This window comes from Pogoniulus pusillus, unplaced genomic scaffold (genome assembly GCF_015220805.1).
Source record: "Pogoniulus pusillus isolate bPogPus1 unplaced genomic scaffold, bPogPus1.pri scaffold_58_arrow_ctg1, whole genome shotgun sequence".
Classification (NCBI taxonomy): domain Eukaryota; kingdom Metazoa; phylum Chordata; class Aves; order Piciformes; family Lybiidae; genus Pogoniulus; species Pogoniulus pusillus.
In genome coordinates, this window is record NW_026974711.1 from 1091151 (window position 1) to 1112323 (window position 21173).

Below are 21173 nucleotides of genomic sequence, written 5' to 3' on the forward strand. Positions count from 1 at the left end.
CCAGCCTTTGGCCAGAGGCAATTTTCCATCCTGGCTTCAGACTTGCACAACCTCAGAGGAGCTCTGCAAGGTCTTGGAGGAGATCTGAAGGTCTCAGAGAGGCTCTGGAAGTCTTAAGGAGGCTCTGGAAGAGCTCAGAGAGGGTCTGGAAAGGCTCAGAGAGGCTCTGAGGGTCTCAGAGAGGCTCTGGAAGGACTCAGAGGAGCTCTGAGGGTCTCAGGGAGGCTCTGGAAGGGCTCAGGAGGCTCTGGAAGTCTTAAGGATGCTCTGGAAGGGCTCAGAGAGGGTCTGGAAAGGCTCAGAGAGGCTCTGAGGGGCTCAGAGAGGCTCTGAGGGTCTCAGGGAGGCTCTGGAAGGGCTCAGAGAGGCTCTGAAACATCTCAGAGAGGATCTGGAAGGGCTCAGAGAGGCTCTGAAACATCTCAGAGAGGATCTGGAAGGGCTCAGAGAGGCTCTGAAGGTCTCAGAGGGGCTCTGGAAGGGCTCAGAGGAGCTCTGAGGGTCTCAGGCAGGCTCTGGAAGGACTCAGAGGAGCTCTGAAACATATCAGAGAGGCTCTGGAAAGTCTCAGAGAGGATCTGCAAGGTCTTAGAGGGGCTCTGGAAGACCTCAGAGAGGCTCAAGGTGAGGCTGTGCAGTCTCCATCCCTGGAGGTCTTCCCAAGCCTCCTGCAGAGCTCTGAGCCCTCAGTGCCAGGAGGGCAGTGAGGAGCTGCAGCAGAGGCAGAGAAGGGAGTGGAGGTGGGGAAGGGTCTGGAGGAGAGGCTGGGGAGGAGCAGCTGAGGGAGCTGGGGGGGGTGAGGCTGGAGGAGAGGAGGCTGAGGGCAGAGCTTGTGGGGCTGTGGCAGGGCCTGAGAGGAGGCTGGAGCCAGGGGGGGGCTGAGATCTGCTGTCCTGAGTGCTGGCACAGGAGGAGATGGCCTCAAGGTGCCCCCAGGGCAGGTTGAGGTTGGCCTTGAGGAGCAACTTCTGCCCTGGAAGGGTTCTCTGAGCCTGTGCCAGGCTGCCCAGGGCTGAGTGCCCATCCCTGGAGGTGTTTCCCAGCCCTGCAGCTGTGCTGCTGAGTGCCAGGGGCTGAGCCTTGGGTTGGACCCCAGCACCTCCAAGGGTCTTCAACCACAGCCAGCAGCTGCTGCTGTGAAGCCTCTCCTGAGAGCCTTCCTCCAGCCAGAGCTGGACTTCTCCTGCAGCACTCATCCTCCCTCATCCCCTTGCACCCCTCCCCTCCTGCCCCAAGCCCTTCCAGCTTGCCCTCAGCTTGCCCTTACCTTGCCTTGGGCCTGCCCTCAGCTTGCCCTCAGTTTGCCCTCAGTTTGCCCTCAGCTTGCCTTAACCTTGCCCTCACTTTGCTCTCACCTTGCCCTGGGCTTGCCCTCACTTTGCCCTCAGCTTGCCCTCACTTAGCCCTCACCTTGCCCTGAGTTTGCCTTCACCTTGCCCTCACCTTGCCCTGAGCCTGCCCTCACCTTGCCCTGAGTTTGCCCTCACTTTGCCCTGAGCTTGCCCTCACCTTGTCCTCACTTTGCCCTCACTTTGCCCTGAGCTTGCCCTCACCTTGTCCTCACCTTGCCCTGAGTTTGCCCTCAGCTTGCCCTGAGTTTGTCCTCACCTTATCCTCACTTAGCCCTCACCTTGCCTTGAGCTTGCCCTGAGTTTGCCCTCAGCTTGCCCTGAGTTTGCCCTCACCTTGCCCTCACTTAGCCCTCACCTTGCCCTCACTTAGCCCTCACCTTGCCTTGAGCTTGCCCTCAGCTTGCCCTGAGTTTGCCCTCACCTTGCCTTGAGCTTGCCCTGAGTTTGCCCTCAGCTTGCCCTGAGTTTGCCCTCCCTTTGCCCTCAGCTTGCCCTGCCCAGAGCAGCAGGCTGCAAAGCCACAGCTATTTGCTAACGTTGGCTGTGGGCAGCTGGGAGCTGAACCCAGGCCTTGTGGTGGGGCTGGGAGCCCTGCTCCAGCCTCTGACCTCAGCTGCCCTCCTCCTCCTCCTCCGCCTCCGCCGCCTCCTCCTCCTCCACCTCCGCCTCCTCCTCCTCCTCCTCCTCCTCCTCCTCCTCCTCCTCGGGACAGTGCCTGCCCCTATGCTGTCCACAGCTCCAGGAGGGCTTTTGAGGACCTTTCCACTCTTCACCTCTCCAAGGAGCTGAGTTTTGGTGGCTCAGGGCTTTTGGGGACCTTTCCACTCCTCACCTCTCCATGAGGCTGAGAGGCAGTGGTGGTGGCTCAGGGCTCTTAGGATCTCCTCCATCCTTCACCTCTCCAAGGAGCTGAGTTTTGGTGGCTCAGGGCTTTTGGGGACCTTTCCACTTCTCACCTCTCCAAGAAGCTGAGAGGTGGTGGTGGTGGCTCAGGGCTCTTGGAGAGGTAAAGGTTGGGATGGTCCCCAAGAAGCTAATTGGTGATGGTGGTTTGGGATCTCCTCCACCCTTCTTTCCAGGAAGCTGAGTTTTGGTGGCTCAAGGATTTTGGGGACCTTTCCACTCTTCACCTCTCCAAGAGGTTAAGAGGCAGTGGTGGTGGCTCAGGGCTCTTAGGATCTCCTCCATCCTTCACCTCTCCAAGAAGCTGAGAGGTAGTGTTGGTGGCTCAGGGCTCTTGGAGAGGTGAAGGTTGGGATGGTCCCCAAGAAGCTAATTGGTGATGGTTTGGGATCTCCTCCACTCTTCACCTCTCCAAGAAGCTGAGTTTGATTGGCTCAGGGATTTTGGGGACCCTTCTGCCCTTCACCTCTCCAAGAAGCTGAGAGGTAGTGGTGGTGGCTCAGGGCTCTTGGAGAGGTGAAGGCTGGAAGGGTCCCCAAGAAGCTAATTGGTGGTGGTGGTTTGGGATCTCCTCCATCCTTCACCTCTCCAAGAAGCTGAGTTTGATTGGCTCAGGGATTTTGGAATCTCCTCCATCCTTTCCCTCTCCAAAAGGTTAAGAGGTGGTGGTGGTGGCTCAGGGCTCTTGCAGAGGTGAAGGCTGGAAGGGTCCCCAAGAAGCTAATTGGTGGTGGTGGTTTGGGATCTTTTCCACCCTTCTCCTTTCCAGGAAGCTGAGTTTTGGTGGCTCAGGGCTTTTGGGGACCTTTCTACTCTTCTCCTCTCCAAGGAGCTGAGTTTTGGTGGCTCAAGGATTTTGAGGACCTTTCCACTCCTCACCTCTCCAAGAAGCTAATTGGTGATGGTTTGGGATCTCCTCCACTCTTCTCCTCTCCAAGGAACTGAGTTTTGGCGGCTCAGGGTTTTTGGTCCCTGCTCTTCACCTCTCTCCCAGAAGGACCTGGCACAGCTCTGGGATCGAGCACAGCACTGGGACCTGGCACAGCTCTGGGATGTGGGCACAGCTCTGGGGGGCTGGCACAGCCCTGGAATGTGGGCACAGCACTGGGACCTGGCACAGCTTTAGAATGTGGGCACAGCACTGGGACCTGGCACAGCTCTGGGGCCTGGCACAGCTCAGGGATCTGGCACAACACTGGGGACTGGGCACAGCCCTGAGACTTGGCACAGCCCTGGGGATCTGGCACAGCCTTGAGACCTGGCCCCAGCCCTGGGACCTGCTGGCTCCATCCTAGGATCTGATCCCACCTCTGGGGACCTGCCACACCCCTGGGACCTGACCCCACCCTTATGGAACTGGCACATCCTTGGCACCTGGCCACAGGCTCAGCCAGCTCCAAGCCCTGGATGCTCTTTGGTGGACACCAAACTCTCTTCCAGCCTCTTCCTCATGGATCCATGGAATGGACCAGCTTTGAGGTCCCTTCCAACTCAGCTCCAACCCCTGGATGCTCTTTGGTGGACACCAAACTCTCTTCCAGCCTCTTCCTCATGGATCCATGGAATAGGTTGGGTTGGAAGTGACCTCAAAGCTCATCCAGTTCCCACCCCTGGATGCTCTTTGGCAGCTACCAAACTCTCTTCCAGCCTCTTCCTCATGGATCCATGGAATAGGTTGGGTTGGAAGTGACCTCAAAGCTCATCCAGTTCCCACCCCTGGATGCTCTTTGGCAGCCACCAAACTCTCTTCCAGCCTCTTCCTCATGGATCCATGGAATGGATTTGGTTGGGTTGGAAGGGAGCTCAAAGCTCATCCAGTTCCCACCCCTGGATGCTCTTTGGCAGCTACCAAATTGCTCTTCCAGCCTCTTCCTTATGGATTGGGTTGGAAGTGACCTCAAAGCTCAGCCAGTTCCTACCCCTGGATGCTCTTTGGCAGCTACCAAACTCTCTTCCAGCCTCTTCCTCATGGATCCATGGAATGGATTTGGTTGGGTTGGAAGGGAGCTCAAAGCTCATCCAGTTCCCACCCCTGGATGCTCTTTGGCAGCCACCAGATTGCTCTTCCAGCCTCTTCCTCATGGATCCATGGAATGGACAAGCTTTGAGGTCCCTTCCAACTCAGCTCCAACCCCTGGATGCTCTTTGGTGGCCACCAAACTCTCTCCCAGCCTCTTCCTCTTGGATCCATGGAATGGATTTGGTTGAGTTGGAAGTGACCTCAGAGCTCAGCCAGTTCCCACCCCTGGATGCTCTTTGGCAGCTACCAAACTCTCTTCCAGCCTCTTCCTCATGGATCCATAGAATGGATTTGGTTGGGTTGGAAGTGACCTCAGAGCTCATCCAGTTCCCACCCCTGGATGCTCTTTGGCAGCCACCAGATTGCTCTTCCAGCCTCTTCCTCATGGATTGGGTTGGAAGTGACCTCAAAGCTCAGCCAGCTCCAACACCTGCCCATGGGACACCTCCACCAGCCCAGGTGGCTCCAGCCCTCATCCAGCCTTGAACACCTCCAGGATGGAAGCATCCAGGCCCTGCCCTGGGCACAACCTGTGCCAGGCTCTGCCCCTGCCACCTCCCTGGGATGATTTTCTTCCTCATCTCCAGCCTGAGCTCCTCAAATCCCTGGAGCTGAGGTCCTGTAAGGGTCACAGCTCCCTGGGCAGAAGGTGGTTGTGGAGCCACCAACCTCCACCCGTGGCTGGGGGCAGCAGGAGGAAGCTGCCCCTGGAGATTTTGGCTTCCAAAGCTTCTTATCAAGGCCCTGTGGAGGAGAGCAAATATTTGGCCACCACCACTTGGTGTTTGGTTTGGCCTCCAAAGCACTTCCAGCACCTCCTGGCTGTTGATTCAAGTCCCTGCTGTGCCACCTGGCTGGCAGGATGGTGCCAACTTGGCAAGGAGGGGGAGTGGGGGGCAGGGAGAGGTCCAAAAGCCTCAAGCTGGTGGAGCAAGAGGCAGGAGGGGAAGGTCCTGGGGGATGTGAGGAAGCTCCATTAGGAGGGAGGGAGGAGGAGTAGGTGTGGGAGAGGGCAGTGATTTGGCACGGGGGGAGGAAGAGGAGGAGGAGGGGGAGGAGGGGGAGGAGGGGGAGGAGGGGGAGGAGGGGGAGGAGGGGGAGGAGGGGGAGGAGAGGGAGGAGAGGGAGGAGAGGGAGGAGAGGGAGGAGAGGGAGGAGAGGGAGGAGAGGGAGGAGAGGGAGGAGAGGGAGGAGAGGGAGGAGAGGGAGGAGAGGGAGGAGAGGGAGGAGAGGGAGGAGAGGGAGGAGGAGGAGGCAATGATTGTGCTGGAGCAGGATTGGGTTGGCACTGGGTGAGCTCCAGGGCTGCCCCTGGGCACTGTGCCCCTGGAGCAAAGCTGCTGTGGGTGCCCTGCTGGGGCAGGGTGAAGTTGGCACTGGCTGAGCTCCAGAGGTCCCTTCCAGCCCCTCCCTGGGCACTATGCCCCTGGGACAAGCTGCTGTGGGTGCCCTGCTGGGGTTGGCACTGGGTGAGCTCCAGAGCTCCCTTCCAGCCCCTCCCTGGGCAAGCTGCTGTGGGTGCCCTGCTGGGGTTGGCACTGGGTGAGCTCCAGAGGTCCCTTTCAGCCCACCCTGGGCAAGCTGCTGTGGGTGCCCTGCTGGGGTTGGCACTGGCTGAGCTCCAGAGCTCCCTTCCAGCCCCTCTCTGGGCACTGTGCCCCTGGGACAAGCTGCTGTGGGTGCCCTGCTGGGGAGAGGATTGAGGTTGGACCCTGGCTGAGCTCCAGAGGTCCCTTCCCACCCAGTGCCAGGTTGGTGCCCACGGGAGGTGCCCTCCACTCACACTCTTTCATCATGCCAATGTCCAGGCAGCGCTTCAGCCTGCAGGCCTGGCAGTGCCTCCTGTTGTCCTTGGTGATCTTGCAGTCCCCGTTGAAGGGGCAGCTGAAGGTTGCCTTCCTCTTCATGCTCCTCCTGCAGGGCAACAGGGAAGGGTCAAGCAGCTGGAGGGGGCAGGGAGGGCACTGTGCCACCCTGTGCCCAGCTCTGCAGCCTCCAGCACGAAGAAGGTGCCCAGGGAAGGGGCAGGAGAGGATGGGCAGAGGGATGGAGCTGCTCTGCTGTGGGCACAGGCTGAGAGTTCAGGCTCCCAGGAGGGCTTCTTGTGACCTTCCAGGGCCTTTTTGTGGCCTTCCAGGACCTGGAGAGGGGCTACAGGAGAGCTGGAGAGGGACTTTGAGGGGGCTCAGGGAGTGATAGGACTTGGGGGGGGGGGGGGGATGGAGGCAGACTGGAAGTGGGCAGATAGAGAGGGGGTGCCAGGGGGGAGTTGTGCAGCAGGAGGGTGGTGAGAGCCTGGCACAGGCTGCCCAGGGAGGTGCTGGAAGCCTCAGCCCTGGAGGTGGCTCTGTGTGACCTGCAAGGACCTCTCTGAGCATCCCAAAGGTGACTTCCAGCCTGTAAGGACCTCTCTGAGCATCCCAAGGTTGATTTCCAGCCTGGAAACAGCCTGCAAGGACCTCTCTGAGCATCCCAAAGGTGACCTCCAGCCTGCAAGGACCTCTCTGAGCATCCCAAAGATGACTTCCAGCCTGCAAGGACTTCTCTGAGCATCCCAAAGGTCACTTCCAGCCTGGCAGCAGCCTGCAAGGACCTCTCTGAGCATCCCAAAGATGACTTCCAGCCTGGCAGCATCCTGCAAGGACCTCTCTGAGCAAACCAAAGATGACTTCCAGCCTGCAAGGACCTCTCTGAGCATCCCAAAGATGACTTCCAGCCTGCAAGGACCTCTCTGAGCATCCCAAAGTTGACTTCCAGCTTGGAAACAGCCTGCAAGGACCTCTCTGAGCATCCCAAAGGTCACTTCCAGCCTGTAAGGACCTCTCTGAGCATCCCAAGGTTGACTTCCAGTTGACTTCCAGCTTGGAAACAGCCTGCAAGGACCTCTCTGAGCATCCCAAAGGTCACTTCCAGCCTGTAAGGACCTCTCTGAGCATCCCAAGGTTGACTTCCAGTCTGGCAGCATCCTGCAAGGACCTCTCTGAGCAAACCAAAGATGACTTCCAGCCTGCAAGGACCTCTCTGAGCATCCCAAAGATGACTTCCAGCCTGCAAGGACCTCTCTGAGCATCCCAAAGGTCACTTCCAGCCTGGCAGCAGCCTGCAAGGACCTCTCTGAGCATCCCAAGGTTGATTTCCAGCCTGGAAACAGCCTGCAAGGACCTCTCTGAGCATCCCAAAGGTGACCTCCAGCCTGCAAGGACCTCTCTGAGCATCCCAAAGATGACTTCCAGCCTGCAAGGACCTCTCTGAGCATCCCAAAGGTGACTTCCAGCCTGGCAGCATCCTGCAAGGACCTCTCTGAGCATCCCAAAGATGACCTCCAGCCTGCAAGGACCTCTCTGAGCATCCCCAAGATGACTTCCAGCCTGCAAGGACCTCTCTGAGCATCCCAAAGGTGACTTCCAGCCTGGCAGCATCCTGCAAGGACCTCTCTGAGCATCCCAAAGATGACCTCCAGCCTGCAAGGACCTCTCTGAGCATCCCCAAGATGACTTCCAGCCTGCAAGGACCTCTCTGAGCATCCCAAAGATGACTTCCAGCCTGCAAGGACCTCTCTGAGCATCCCCAGGTTGCCTTCCAGCCTGGGGCCAGCCTGAGGTTGGTTCCCATCACCTCTTGGAGCCCTTTGAGGATCATTTTGCTCACTCAGAGCCCCAAAGCCTCTGCTTGGAGATGCTTTGGGCTTGCTCTAGGAGCTGCTGCCACCCAAAGAGGAGGCAGCAGGAGGCTGCCAGGCCCTGCCCAGCCCTGCCCACACCCTGTCATTAGTGGCTGGCACCGTGGCTGGGCTCCCAGAGGCCACTTCTTGCTCTGCCTCTGACCCTGTGGCCTTGGCAGGCTGCCAGCAGAGGCTGTAACGTGGCACAGGGATGGGTTTGGGGGCAGCAGAGCTCCTCTGGGCTCTTCCTCCTGCTGCCTGCAAGGAGGTTTTGCTCTCCCCTGCACAGCCAAAACATCTCCTGCAGGCAGCAGGGGCAGGATGGGCAAAGGGTTGCTGAGGACAGGGAAAGGAAAAGCCTTCAGGGGGCACTGAGTGCTGCCACTTGGCAGCCTCTGCTCAGCCCCTGGCACTCAGCAGCACAGCTGCAGGGCTGGGAAACACCTCCAGGGATGGGCACTCAGCCCTGGGCAGCCTGGCACAGGCTCAGAGAACCCTTCCAGGGCAGAAGTTGCTCCTCATGGCCAAGCTGAGCCTGCCCTGGGGGCACCTTGAGGCCATCTCCTCCTGTGCCAGCACTCAGCACAGCAGATCTCAGCCCCCCCCTGGCTCCAGCCTCCTCTCAGGCCCTGCCACAGCCCCACAAGCTCTGCCCTCAGCCTCCTCTCCTCCAGCCTCACCCCCCCCAGCTCCCTCAGCTGCTCCTCCCCAGCCTCTCCTCCAGACCCTTCCCCACCTCCACTCCCTTCTCTGCCTCTGCTGCAGCTCCTCACTGCCCTCCTGGCACTGAGGGCTCAGAGCTCTGCAGGAGGCTTGGGAAGACCTCCAGGGATGGAGACTGCACAGCCTCACCCTGAGCCTTGCTCCCTCAGCTGGCAGCTGGAGGGCAGCAGAGAGGATTTAGGTGCCCAGGGGCAAGAAGTCTCTACCAGAGCTGATGCTGGCACCCAGGAGCACGAAGCCTGTGCCAGGGCTGATGCTGGCACCCAGGAGCAAGAAGCCTGTGCCAGGGCTGATGCTGGTGCCCAGGAGCAAGAAGCCTGTGCCAGGGCTGATGCTGGCACCCAGGAGCACAAAGCCTGTGCCAGGGCTGATGCTGGTACCCAGAAGCAAGAAGCCTGTGCCAGGGCTGATGCTGGTACCCAGGGGCAAGAAGCCTGTGCCAGGGCTGATGCTGGTGCCCAGGAGCACAAAGCCTGTGCCAGGGCTGATGCTGGTGCCCAGGAGCACAAAGCCTGTGCCAGGGCTGATGCTGGTGCCCAGGAGAACAAAGCCTGTGCCAGGGCTGATGCTGGTACCCAGAAGCAAGAAGCCTGTGCCAGAGCTGATGCTGGTACCCAGGAGCAAGAAGCCTGTGCCAGGGCTGATGCTGGTACCCAGGAGCAAGAAGCCTGTGCCAGAGCTGATGCTGGTGCCCAGGGGCATGAAGCCTGTGCCAGAGCTGATGCTGTACCCAGGGGCAAGAAGCCTGTGCCAGGGCTGATGCTGGTGCCCAGGAGCAAGAACCCTGTGCCAGGGCTGATACTGGTACCCAGATGCAAGACGCCTGTGCCAGGGCTGATGCTGGTACCCAGGAGCAAGAAGCCTGTGCCAGGGCTGATACTGGTACCCAGATGCAAGACGCCTGTGCCAGGGCTGATGCTGGTGCCCAGGAGCACAAAGCCTGTGCCAGGGCTGATGCTGGTGCCCAGGAGCAAGAAGCCTGTGCCAGAGCTGATGCTGGTACCCAGGAGCAAGAAGCCTGTGCCAGGGCTGATGCTGGTGCCCAGGAGCAAGAAGCCTGTGCCAGGGTTGATGCTGGTACCCAGGAGCAAGAAGCCTGTGCCAGAGCTGATGCTGGCACCCAGGAGCACGAAGCCTGTGCCAGGGCTGATGCTGGTACCCAGGAGCAAGGTCCCCAAGATTTAAGTCACCCTCAATGCCCTCCTGGCCCTCAGGTGCCCAACCCTGCCCCCAACCTTCCAGCTGTGCCCTTCCCACTACCCATTCCAAGGGGGTGGTGGCACCCACACCCTCCCTGCCCTGCTCCTGTTGCTGTGCCAACTCAGCCTGCTTGGTGCCCTCCTTGCCCACCTCTCTGCTCAGCTCCAGCTGCCCCTGGCTGCTGCTTTGCCAACCTTCAGCTCTCCCTGCTGCAGGTGCCAAGGGGGGGGGCAAAGGGAGGCTGGAGGCTTCCTGCAGGCCAGGAAGGCTGCCAAGGCTGCCCTGGGTGGGTATAAATAGCTGGCACAGCAGTGGGCAGCAGGAGCCAGGCTGCAATTAGAGGCTATTTTGGGAGGGGAAGAGGTAAACAGGGCAAAGGCTTCAGCCCTGCTGCTCCTCACAGCTGAGTGCCCTCACCCAGGGCAACACAGCCTGGGGAAGGGGAGGGGGAGAGGTGGGAGGGGGCAGATGCCAACCCTGCCCAGATTCCTCCTGCTCCCAGCAGCCTCCCAGGGAGGAAAAAGGGCTCAGGAAGGACCTTTGGTCCCTCAGGAATGTGGCTCAGGCCAGGTGGAAAGCAAAGCTTTAACCAGGGAGCTGCTGAGGTTGGAGGAGGACTTCAGGAGGTGGATTCAGTCCAAGCCTCCCCCTCCCCCCTCCACCACCACCACCGTGGGCACCACCAGAGCCATGGCACTCAGCTGGCATCACAGCTGCAGGGTTTGGGAACACCTCCCAGGGGTTGGGCACTGCCCCTGGGCAGTCCTCAGGGGGCAGAAGTTGGTCCTCAGGGCTAAGCTGAAGCTGCCCAGGGGCACCTTGAGGTCATCTCCTTCTGTCCCTTGGCAGCTGAGCTCAGCCCCCCCCTGGCTCCAGCCTCCTCTCAGGCACTTGCAGAGCTGCAGAGGGTTGGGGCTCAGCCCCTGGCACTCAGCACCAAGCCCCTGGCACTCAGCAGCACAGCTGCAGGGCTGGGAAACACCTCCAGGGATGGGCACTCAGCTCACTGAGGGCTCAGAGCTCTGCAGGAGGCTTGGGAAGACCTCCAGGGATGGAGACTGCACAGCCTCACCCTGAGCCTTGCTCCCTCAGCTGGCAGCTGGAGGGCAGCAGAGAGGATTTAGGTGCCCAGGGGCAAGAAGCCTGTGCCAGGGCTGATGCTGGTACCCAGGAGCACAAAGCCTGTGCCAGGGCTGATGCTGGTACCCAGGAGCACAAAGCCTGTGCCAGGGCTGATGCTGGCACCCAGGAGCACAAAGCCTGTGCCAGGGCTGATGCTGGTACCCAGGAGCACAAAGCCTGTGCCAGGGCTGATGCTGGTACCCAGGGGCAAGAAGCCTGTGCCAGGGCTGATGCTGGTACCCAGGGGCAAGAAGCCTGTGCCAGGGCTGATGCTGGTACCCAGGAGCACAAAGCCTGTGCCAGGGCTGATGCTGGCACCCAGGAGCACAAAGCCTGTGCCAGGGCTGATGCTGGTACCCAGGAGCACAAAGCCTGTGCCAGGGCTGATGCTGGCACCCAGGAGCACAAAGCCTGTGCCAGGGCTGATGCTGGTACCCAGGAGCACAAAGCCTGTGCCAGGGCTGATGCTGGTACCCAGGGGCAAGAAGCCTGTGCCAGGGCTGATGCTGGTACCCAGGGGCAAGAAGCCTGTGCCAGGGCTGATGCTGGTGCCCAGGGGTACAAAGCCTGTGCCAGAGCTGATGCTGGCACCCAGGAGCACAAAGCCTGTGCCAGGGCTGATGCTGGTACCCAGGAGCACAAAGCCTGTGCCAGGGCTGATGCTGGTACCCAGGGGCAAGAAGCCTGTGCCAGGGTTGATGCTGGTACCCAGGAGCACAAAGCCTGTGCCAGGGCTGATGCTGGTACCCAGGAGCACAAAGCCTGTGCCAGGGCTGATGCTGGCACCCAGGAGCACAAAGCCTGTGCCAGGGCTGATGCTGGCACCCAGGAGCACAAAGCCTGTGCCAGGGCTGATGCTGGTACCCAGGAGCACAAAGCCTGTGCCAGGGCTGATTCTGGCACCCAGGAGCACAAAGCCTGTGCCAGGGCTGATGCTGGCACCCAGGAGCACAAAGCCTGTGCCAGGGCTGATGCTGGTACCCAGGAGCACAAAGCCTGTGCCAGGGCTGATGCTGGTACCCAGGGGCAAGAAGCCTGTGCCAGGGCTGATGAGGGTGCCCAGAAACACAAGGCCTGTGCCAGAGCTGATGCTGGTGCCCAGGGGTACAAAGCCTGTGCCAGAGCTGATGCTGGTACCCAGGAGCACAAAGCCTGTGCCAGGGCTGATGCTGGTACCCAGGAGCAAGAACCCTGTGCCAGAGCTGATGCTGGCACCCAGAAGCAAGATCCCCAGGACTTAGATCCCCCTCAATGTCCTCCTGGCACAGAGGTGCCCAACCCTGTCCCCAGTGCCCATTCCAATGGGGACCATCCCTGCTCACTCATCCCTGCTCCAAGCCAAGCTGCTGCTGCCCTCTCCTTACCCACCTGGGCACCTTCTGCCTCCCCTCCAGCTGCTGCCACCCAACCTCCCCCAACTCCTTTCTCCTGCTGGGCACTTCCCAGGTGCCTGGAGCCTCGCTGGGGGCTCCTCTATGCGGTGGTTTCTGGGGGGGTTGATGCCCTCCAAGCCCCTCACTCACCTGAAGAAGCCTTTGCAGCCCTCACAGGTCATGGCATTGAAGTGGAATCCTGTGGCCTTGTCCCCACACACCCCACAGATGCGAGGCACATTCCTGTCCAGGTCCCCTGCTGGCTCAGGGAAGGAGGTGCTGGCAGCCATGGGCTCCATGTCTGCAATCACAGAGCCACAGGCTCAGGCAGCTTGGCAGAGAGCTCCAAGCTCCAACCCAGCCCTGGCCAATCACCCAGAGCATGGCACTAAGTGCCCCAGCCAGGCTTGGCACCCTGGAGCCTTCCCCTTGGCACCCTGGAGCCTTCCCCTGGCACCCTGGAGCCTTCCCCTTGGCACCCTGGAGCCTTCCCCTGGCACCCTGGAGCCTTCCCCTTGGCACCCTGGAGCCTTCCCCTTGGCACCCTGGAGCCTTCCCCTGGCACCCTGGAGCCTTCCCCATTGGCACCCTGGAGCCTTCCCTTGGCACCCTGGAGCCTTCCCCTGGCACCCTGGAGCCTTCCCCTGGCACCCTGGAGCCTTCCCCTTGGCACCCTGGAGCCTTCACTTAGCACCCTGGAGCCTTCCCTTGGCACCCTGGAGCCTTCCCCTGGCACCCTGGAGCCTTCCCCTGGCACCCTGGAGCCTTCCCCTGGCATCCTGGAGCCTTCCCCTTGGCACCCTGGAGCCTTCCCCTGGCATCCTGGAGCCTTCCCCTTGGCACCCTGGAGCCTTCCCTTGGCACCCTGGAGCCTTCCCCTGGCACCCTGGAGCCTTCCCTTAGCACCCTGGAGCCTTCCCCTGGCACCCTGGAGCCTTCCTTAGCACCCTGGAGCCTTCCCCTTGGCACCCTGGAGCCTTCCCCTGGCACCCTGGAGCCTTCCCCTTGGCACCCTGGAGCCTTCCCCTGGCACCCTGGAGCCTTCCCCTGGCACCCTGGAGCCTTCCCCTTGGCACCCTGGAGCCTTCACTTAGCACCCTGGAGCCTTCCCTTGGCACCCTGGAGCCTTCCCCTGGCACCCTGGAGCCTTCCCTTGGCACCCTGGAGCCTTCCCCTGGCATCCTGGAGCCTTCCCCTTGGCACCCTGGAGCCTTCCCCTGGCACCCTGGAGCCTTCCCCTTGGCACCCTGGAGCCTTCACTTAGCACCCTGGAGCCTTCCCTTGGCACCCTGGAGCCTTCCCCTGGCACCCTGGAGCCTTCCCTTGGCACCCTGGAGCCTTCCCCTGGCACCCTGGAGCCTTCCCCTTGGCACCCTGGAGCCTTCACTTAGCACCCTGGAGCCTTCCCTTGGCACCCTGGAGCCTTCCCCTGGCACCCTGGAGCCTTCCCTTGGCACCCTGGAGCCTTCCCCTGGCACCCTGGAGCCTTCCCTTGGCACCCTGGAGCCTTCCCCTGGCATCCTGGAGCCTTCCCCTTGGCACCCTGGAGCCTTCCCCTGGCACCCTGGAGCCTTCCCTTGGCACCCTGGAGCCTTCCCTTAGCACCCTGGAGCCTTCCCCTGGCACCCTGGAGCCTTCCCCTTGGCACCCTGGAGCCTTCCCCTTGGCACCCTGGAGCCTTCCCCTTGGCACCCTGGAGCCTTCCCCTTGGCACCCTGGAGCCTTCCCTTAGCACCCTGGAGCCTTCCCCTGGCATCCTGGAGCCTTCCCCTTGGCACCCTGGAGCCTTCCCCTTGGCACCCTGGAGCCTTCCCCTGGCACCCTGGAGCCTTCCCCTGGCACCCTGGAGCCTTCCCCTTGGCACCCTGGAGCCTTCCCCTGGCACCCTGGAGCCTTCCCCTTGGCACCCTGGAGCCTTCCCTTAGCACCCTGGAGCCTTCCCCTGGCATCCTGGAGCCTTCCCCTTGGCACCCTGGAGCCTTCCCCTGGCACCCTGGAGCCTTCCCCTGGCACCCTGGAGCCTTCCCCTTGGCACCCTGGAGCCTTCCCCTGGCACCCTGGAGCCTTCCCCTTGGCACCCTGGAGCCTTCCCCTGGCACCCTGGAGCCTTCCCCTTGGCACCCTGGAGCCTTCCCCCTTGGCACCCTGGAGCCTTCCCTTGGCACCCTGGAGCCTTCCCCTGGCACCCTGGAGCCTTCCCTTAGCACCCTGGAGCCTTCACTTAGCACCCTGGAGCCTTCCCTTGGCACCCTGGAGCCTTCCCTTGGCACCCTGGAGCCTTCCCCTTGGCACCCTGGAGCCTTCCCTTAGCACCCTGGAGCCTTCCCCTGGCACCCTGGAGCCTTCCCTTGGCACCCTGGAGCCTTCCCCTTGGCACCCTGGAGCCTTCCCCTGGCACCCTGGAGCCTTCCCTTGGCACCCTGGAGCCTTCCCCTGGCACCCTGGAGCCTTCCCCTTGGCACCCTGGAGCCTTCCCTTGGCACCCTGGAGCCTTCCCCTGGCATCCTGGAGCCTTCCCCTTGGCACCCTGGAGCCTTCCCCTGGCACCCTGGAGCCTTCCCTTGGCACCCTGGAGCCTTCCCTTAGCACCCTGGAGCCTTCCCCTGGCACCCTGGAGCCTTCCCCTTGGCACCCTGGAGCCTTCCCCTGGCACCCTGGAGCCTTCCCCTTGGCACCCTGGAGCCTTCCCCTTGGCACCCTGGAGCCTTTCCTTGGCACCCTGGAGCCTTCCCCTGGCACCCTGGAGCCTTCACTTAGCACCCTGGAGCCTTCACTTAGCACCCTGGAGCCTTCCCCTGGCACCCTGGAGCCTTCCCCTTGGCACCCTGGAGCCTTCCCCTGGCACCCTGGAGCCTTCCCCTTGGCACCCTGGAGCCTTCCCCTGGCACCCTGGAGCCTTCCCCTTGGCACCTTGGAGCCTTCCCTTAGCACCCTGGAGCCTTCCCCTGGCACCCTGGAGCCTTCCCTTAGCACCCTGGAGCCTTCCCCTGGCACCCTGGAGCCTTCCCTTGGCACCCTGGAGCCTTCCCCTGGCACCCTGGAGCCTTCCCTTAGCACCCTGGAGCCTTCACTTAGCACCCTGGAGCCTTTCCCTGGCACCCTGGAGCCTTCCCCTGGCACCCTGGAGCCTTCCCTTAGCACCCTGGAGCCTTCCCCTGGCACCCTGGAGCCTTCCCCTGGCACCCTGGAGCCTTCCCCTGGCACCCTGGAGCCTTCCCTTCTCCAGCCTTGACCTCACAACTCCACCTCCAGCTCCTTGGGACCTCCAGCCCCTCCTGCCCCCTCCTCTTTGGAGCTGCCTTGGCTTGGTTGTGCCCCAGCTGGAGCCTCCTCTGCACACCTCCTGCCAAGGCAGATGTTGGCAGCCTGGGAGAGCCCTTCCCTGGCTCCCAACCTGCAGTGCTCAGGCTCTGGGCTGCTCTTAGAGTCACTCAGGAGCTGAGGATGATGCTCAGGACTCAAGGCTGAAGCTCAGGAGCTGAGGATGAGGCTCAGGACTCAAGGCTGAGGCTCAGGAGCCCAGGCTGAAGCTCAGGAGCTGAGGATGAGGCTCAGGAGCCGAGGATGAGGTTCAAGAGCCCAGGCTGAGGCTCAGGAGCTGAGGATGAGGCTCAGGAGCCCAGGCTGAGGCTCAGGAGCTGAGGATAAGGCTCAGGAGCCCAGGCTGAGGCTCAGGAGCTGAGGATGAGGCTCAGGAGCCCAGGCTGAAGCTCAGGAGCCCAGGCTGAGGCTCAGGAGCCCAGGCTGAGGCTCAGGAGCTGAGGATGAGGCTCAGGAGCCCAGGCTGAGGCTCAGGAGCTGAGGATAAGGCTCAGGAGCCCAGGCTGAGGCTCAGGAGCTGAGGCTGAAGCTCAGGAGCCCAGGCTGAAGCTCAGGAGCCCAGGCTGAGGCTCAGGAGCCCAGGCTGAGGCTCAGGAGCTGAGGATGAGGCTCAGGAGCCCAGGCTGAAGCTCAGGAGCCCAGGCTGAGGCTCAGGAGCCGAGGATGAGGTTCAAGAGCCCAGGCTGAAGCTCAGGAGCTGAGGATGAGGCTCAGGAGCCGAGGATGAGGTTCAAGAGCCCAGGCTGAGGCTCAGGAGCTGAGGATGAGGCTCAGGAGCCCAGGCTGAAGCTCAGGAGCCCAGGCTGAAGCTCAGGAGCAGTCCTGGTGCCAAATGCTGGCACCCTGAAGCTGCAGGTTTGGCTGGCACCACCTCCTAGCTCCCTGCAGGACCAGGCTGTGCCTGCTGCTCTGCTTTCCCCTTCCCTCCCTGGAGCTGCTCCAGCACCTCCTGGGCCTCAGTTTGCCCTGCTGGGGAGCTGAGGAGGAGAGCTGGAGGTGCCTCAGGAGCTGCTGCTTGCTCTGGAGCATGGGGAGAGGCTTCCAGCTGCTGCTGTGGAGAGGCTGCTGCTGAGTTGTCCTCTCCAGCAGCCACTCAGCAAGCCCCAGGCAGGGAGTCTGGAGCAGGAAGGAGCTCAGAAAGCCCCAAGAGGACAAACCCTACAATTTGAGCCTCATCTACCAGCCTGAGCTGCTGCCTGAGCCCAAGAAAACCTTGGCAGAAGATCAGGAGGAGTTCAGGATCCTCTGCCAGGGCACAGACAAAGCTCCTGCGACCAGCAGAGAGCTCTCAAAGCCACTGCAGCAGCTTGGAGCTCTCAGCCAAGGGACTTGGAGCTTCAGCCCAAAGGGGGTCCTGGACCTCAGTCCAGGGTCCTGAAGTCTCACTCCCTGAACATCACTCCCAGGGGGGGTCCTGGACCTCACCCCAAAGGGGGTCCTGGACCTCAGTCCAGGGTCCTGGAGTCTCACTCCCTGAACATCACTCCCAGGGGGGGTCCTGGACCTCATCCCAAAGGGGGTCCTGGACCTCAGTCCAGGGTCCTGGAGTCTCACTCCCTGAACATCACTCCCAGGGGGGGTCCTGGACCTCATCCCAAAGGGGGTCCTGGACCTCAGTCCAGGGTCCTGGAGTCTCACTCCCTGAACATCACTCCCGGGGGGGGGTCCTGGACCTCACCCCAAGGAGGGTCCTGAACCTCAAACCAGGGTCCTGGAGTCTCACTCCTTGAACATCACTCCCAGGGGGGGGTCCTGGACCTCACCCCAAAGGGGGTCCTGGACCTCAGTCCAGGGTCCTGGATTCTCACCCCCTGAACATCACCCAAAGGGGGTCCTGGAGCTCACCCCAAAGGGGGTCCTGAACCTCAAACCAGGGTCCTGGATCCTCACCCCCTGAACATCACCCAAAGGGGGTCCTGGACCTCACCCCAAAGGGGGTCCTGGACCTCAGTCCAGGGTCCTGGAGTCTCACTCCCTGAACATCACTCCCAGGAGGGGGTCCTGGACCTCACCCCAAGGAGGGTCCTGGACCTCAAACCAGGGTCCTGGATTCTCACCCCCTGAACATCACCCAAAGGGGGTCCTGGACCTCACCCCAAGGAGGGTCCTGAACCTCAAACCAGGGTCCTGGATCCTCACCCCCTGAACATCACCCAAAGGGGGTCCTGGAGCTCACCCCAAAGGGGGTCCTGAACCTCAAACCAGGGTCCTGGATCCTCGCCCCCTGAACATCACCCAAAGGGGGTCCTGGACCTCACCCCAAGGAGGGTCCTGAACCTCAAACCAGGGTCCTGGAGCCTCACCCCCTGAACATCACCACAAGGGGATCCTGAGCCTGAATCCAGAGTCCTGGAGCCTTACCCAAGGGTCCTGAACCTCACCCCAAGGAGGGTCCTGAACCTCAATCCAGGGTCCTGGAGCCTCACTCAAGGGTCCTGAACCCTCACCCAAGGGGGTCCTGGAGCTCACTCCCAGGGTGGGTCCTGAACCTCACCCCAAGGAGGGTCCTGAACCTCAATCCAGGGTCCTGGAGCCTCACCCCCCGGGGGGGGGTGGTCCTGAACCTCAATCCAGAGTCCTGGAGCCTCACCCAAGGGTCCTGAATCCTCACCCCAAGGGCTCTTAAAGCCTCACTCAAAGTGGTCCTGACCTCACCCCAGGGTCTTGGAACTTCACCCCAAGGGTCCTGGACCCTCCCCCAAAGGTCCTGGCAGCTTCAAGTGGGACTCTTCTGCCACCTGCCCTGGGTGGAGGAAGGTCCCAGGAGCAGGTCCTCACTCACCTGTCTCTGCCAGGTAAGCCATGCCCTGCTGGGGCATCTCCCAGGACCCCTGGAGCTGAGCCATGGAGCAACCTGCAGGCCAAAAACAGACAAAGAGGACCCAGCTGGAGGCAGCTCAGAGCTGCTGGAGGAGCCAGAGGAGAAGGCTCCAGCTGCAGGCTCCAGAGGGAACCTGCCCAGCAAGGGCAACATCTGCCCAGTTCCCACCACACCTCCTGGCTGTGGAGCCAGGAGCAGAGAGCTCAGAGTTGCCAAGGGAGATGGAGGGAGGAGGAGGAGGGAGGAAAGGGAAGGAGGAAGAGCAGCAAGGGCAACATCTGCCCAGTTCCCACCACACCTCCTGGCTGTGGAGCCAGGAGCAGAGAGCTCAGAGTTGCCAAGGGAGATGGAGGGAGGAGGAGGAGGGAGGAAAGGGAAGGAGGAAGAGCAGCAAGGGCAACATCTGCCCAGTTCCCACCACACCTCCTGGCTGAGGAGTCAGGAGCAGAGAGCTCAGAGTTGCCAAGGGAGATGGAGGGAGGAGGAGGAGGGAAGGAGGAAAGGGGAGGAGGAGGGAAGGAGGAAAGGGGAGGAGGAAAGGGGAGGAGGAGGGAAGGAGGAAAGGGGAGGAGGAGGGAAGGAGGAAAGGGGAGGAGGAGGAGGGAGGGAGGAAAGGAGAGGAGGAAGAGCATCATGGGCAACATCTGCCCAGTTCCCACCACACCTCCTGGATGTGGAGTCAGGAGCAGAGAGCTCAGAGTTGCCAAGGGAGAGGGAGGAGGGAGAGGGAGGAGGGAGAGGGAGGAGGGAGAGGGAGGAGGGAGAGGGAGGAGGGAGAGGGAGGAGGGAGAGGGAGGAGGGAGGGAGAGGAGGGAGAGGGAGGAGGGAGAGAGAGGAGGGAGAGGGAGGAGGGAGAGGGAGGAGGGAGAGGGAGGAGGGAGAGGGAGGAGGGAGGAAAAGGAGGAAGAGGAGCAGCAAGGGCAACATCTGCCCAGTTCCCACCACACCTCCTGGATGTGGAGCCAGGAGCAGAGAGCTCAGAGTTGCCAAGGGAGAGGGAAGGAGGGAAGGAGGGAAGGAGGGAAGGAGGGAAGGAGGGAAGGAGGAAGGAGGGAAGGAGGGAAGGAGGGAAGGAGGGAAGGAGGGAAGGAGGGAAGGAGGGAAGGAGGGAAGGAGGGAAGGAGGGAAGGAGGGAAGGAGGGAAGGAGGGAAGGAGGGAAGGAGGGAAGGAGGGAAGGAGGGAAGGAGGGAAGGAGGGAAGGAGGGAAGGAGGGAAGGAGGGAAGGAGGGAAGGAGGGAAGGAGCAGCCAACCTTTGGTGAGGGCACCAGGAGGAGCTCAGCTGCTGCCTCCCACCTGAGCTACATCTCCCAGGGCAGGATGGGACCCAGCAGGGGCCAAGAGGCAGAACTGCAGCTGGAGACCTTCACCAGCATCCAGGTCCCAACCAATCTTCAACCCTGCCAAGGTTGGGGCTCAGCCCCTGGCACTCAGCAGCACAGCTGCAGGGCTGGGAAACACCTCCAGGGATGGGCACTGCCCCTGGGCAGCCTGGCACAGGCTCAGAGAACCCTTCCAGGGCAGAAGTTGCTCCTCAAGGCCAACCTCGACCTGCCCTGGGGGCACCTTGAGGCCATCTCCTCCTGTGCCAGCACTCAGGACAGCAGATCTCAGCCCCCCCCTGGCTCCAGCCTCCTCTCAGGCCCTGCCACAGCCCCACAAGCTCTGCCCTCAGCCTCCTCTCCTCCAGCCTCACCCCCCCCAGCTCCCTCAGCTGCTCCTCCCCAGCCTCTCCTCCAGACCCTTCCCCACCTCCACTCCCTTCTCTGCCTCTGCTGCAGCTCCTCACTGCCCTCCTGCCACTGAGGGCTCAGAGCTCTGCAGGAGGCTTGGGAAGACCTCCAGGGATGGAGACTGCACAGCCTCACCCTGAGCCTTGCTCCCTCAGCTGGCAGCTGGAGGGCAGCAGAGAGGATTTAAGTGCCCAGGAGCACAAAGCCTGTGCCAGGGCTGATGCTGGTACCCAGGAGCAAGAAGCCTGTGCCAGGGTTGATGCTGGTACCCAGGGGCAAGATGCATGTGCCAGGGCTGATGCTAGTGCCCAGGAGAACAAAGCCTGTGCCAGGGTTGATGCTGGTACCCAGGGGCAAGATGCCTGTGCCAGAGCTGATGCTGGTGCCCAGGAGCAAGAAGCCTGTGCCAGAGCTGATGCTGGTGCCCAGGAGCAAGAAGCCTGTGCCAGGGCTGATGCTGGTACCCAGGGGCACAAAGCCTGTGCCAGGGCTGATGCTGGTACCCAGGAGCACAAAGCCTGTGCCAGGGCTGATGCTGGTACCCAGGAGCACGAACCCTGTGCCAGGGCTGATGCTGGTACCCAGATGCAAGACGCCTGTGCCAGGTGCAGTGCCCACATGGTCGCTGCCACTGCCGATGACTTCTTGGAAGCTCTTACTCAGCCCCAGCCTGGCAGTGACGTTGGCAGGCTGAGGGTGGAGCTGGGGTGGGACTTTCCCTCCCCCCGTGGGTGGTTGCTCGCTCAGCGCTGCCAACTTCAGCTCCTGCACCTGATGGAAGGAGCCAGAGAAACCTTCCCCCAGCCTGGCACCAGCTTCCAGCAGCCTGCTTGGCACCTGCTTGCCCACGGGAGGGGGCAAGGAAAGCTTTGCCTGGGGGCATCACTTCACGCCCAAGGGCTCCAAAAGCCCACGGGGGGGGCTCAGAACTCGGCAGGAGGCTTG

General features: G+C 61.8%; 1 protein-coding gene across 1 annotated transcript in view; it reads right to left on the bottom strand.

Moving 5' to 3' along the window:
- Positions 1–21173, bottom strand: part of LOC135174266 (vitamin D3 receptor-like) — a 44469-nt gene that overhangs the window by 8194 nt on the left and 15102 nt on the right. Inside the window, 3 exon segments of the mRNA XM_064141494.1 lie at positions 6059–6189; positions 12505–12655; positions 18458–18529. Of these exon segments, the coding sequence (XP_063997564.1) occupies positions 6059–6189; positions 12505–12655; positions 18458–18521 (346 nt within the window). The 5' untranslated portion in view covers positions 18522–18529.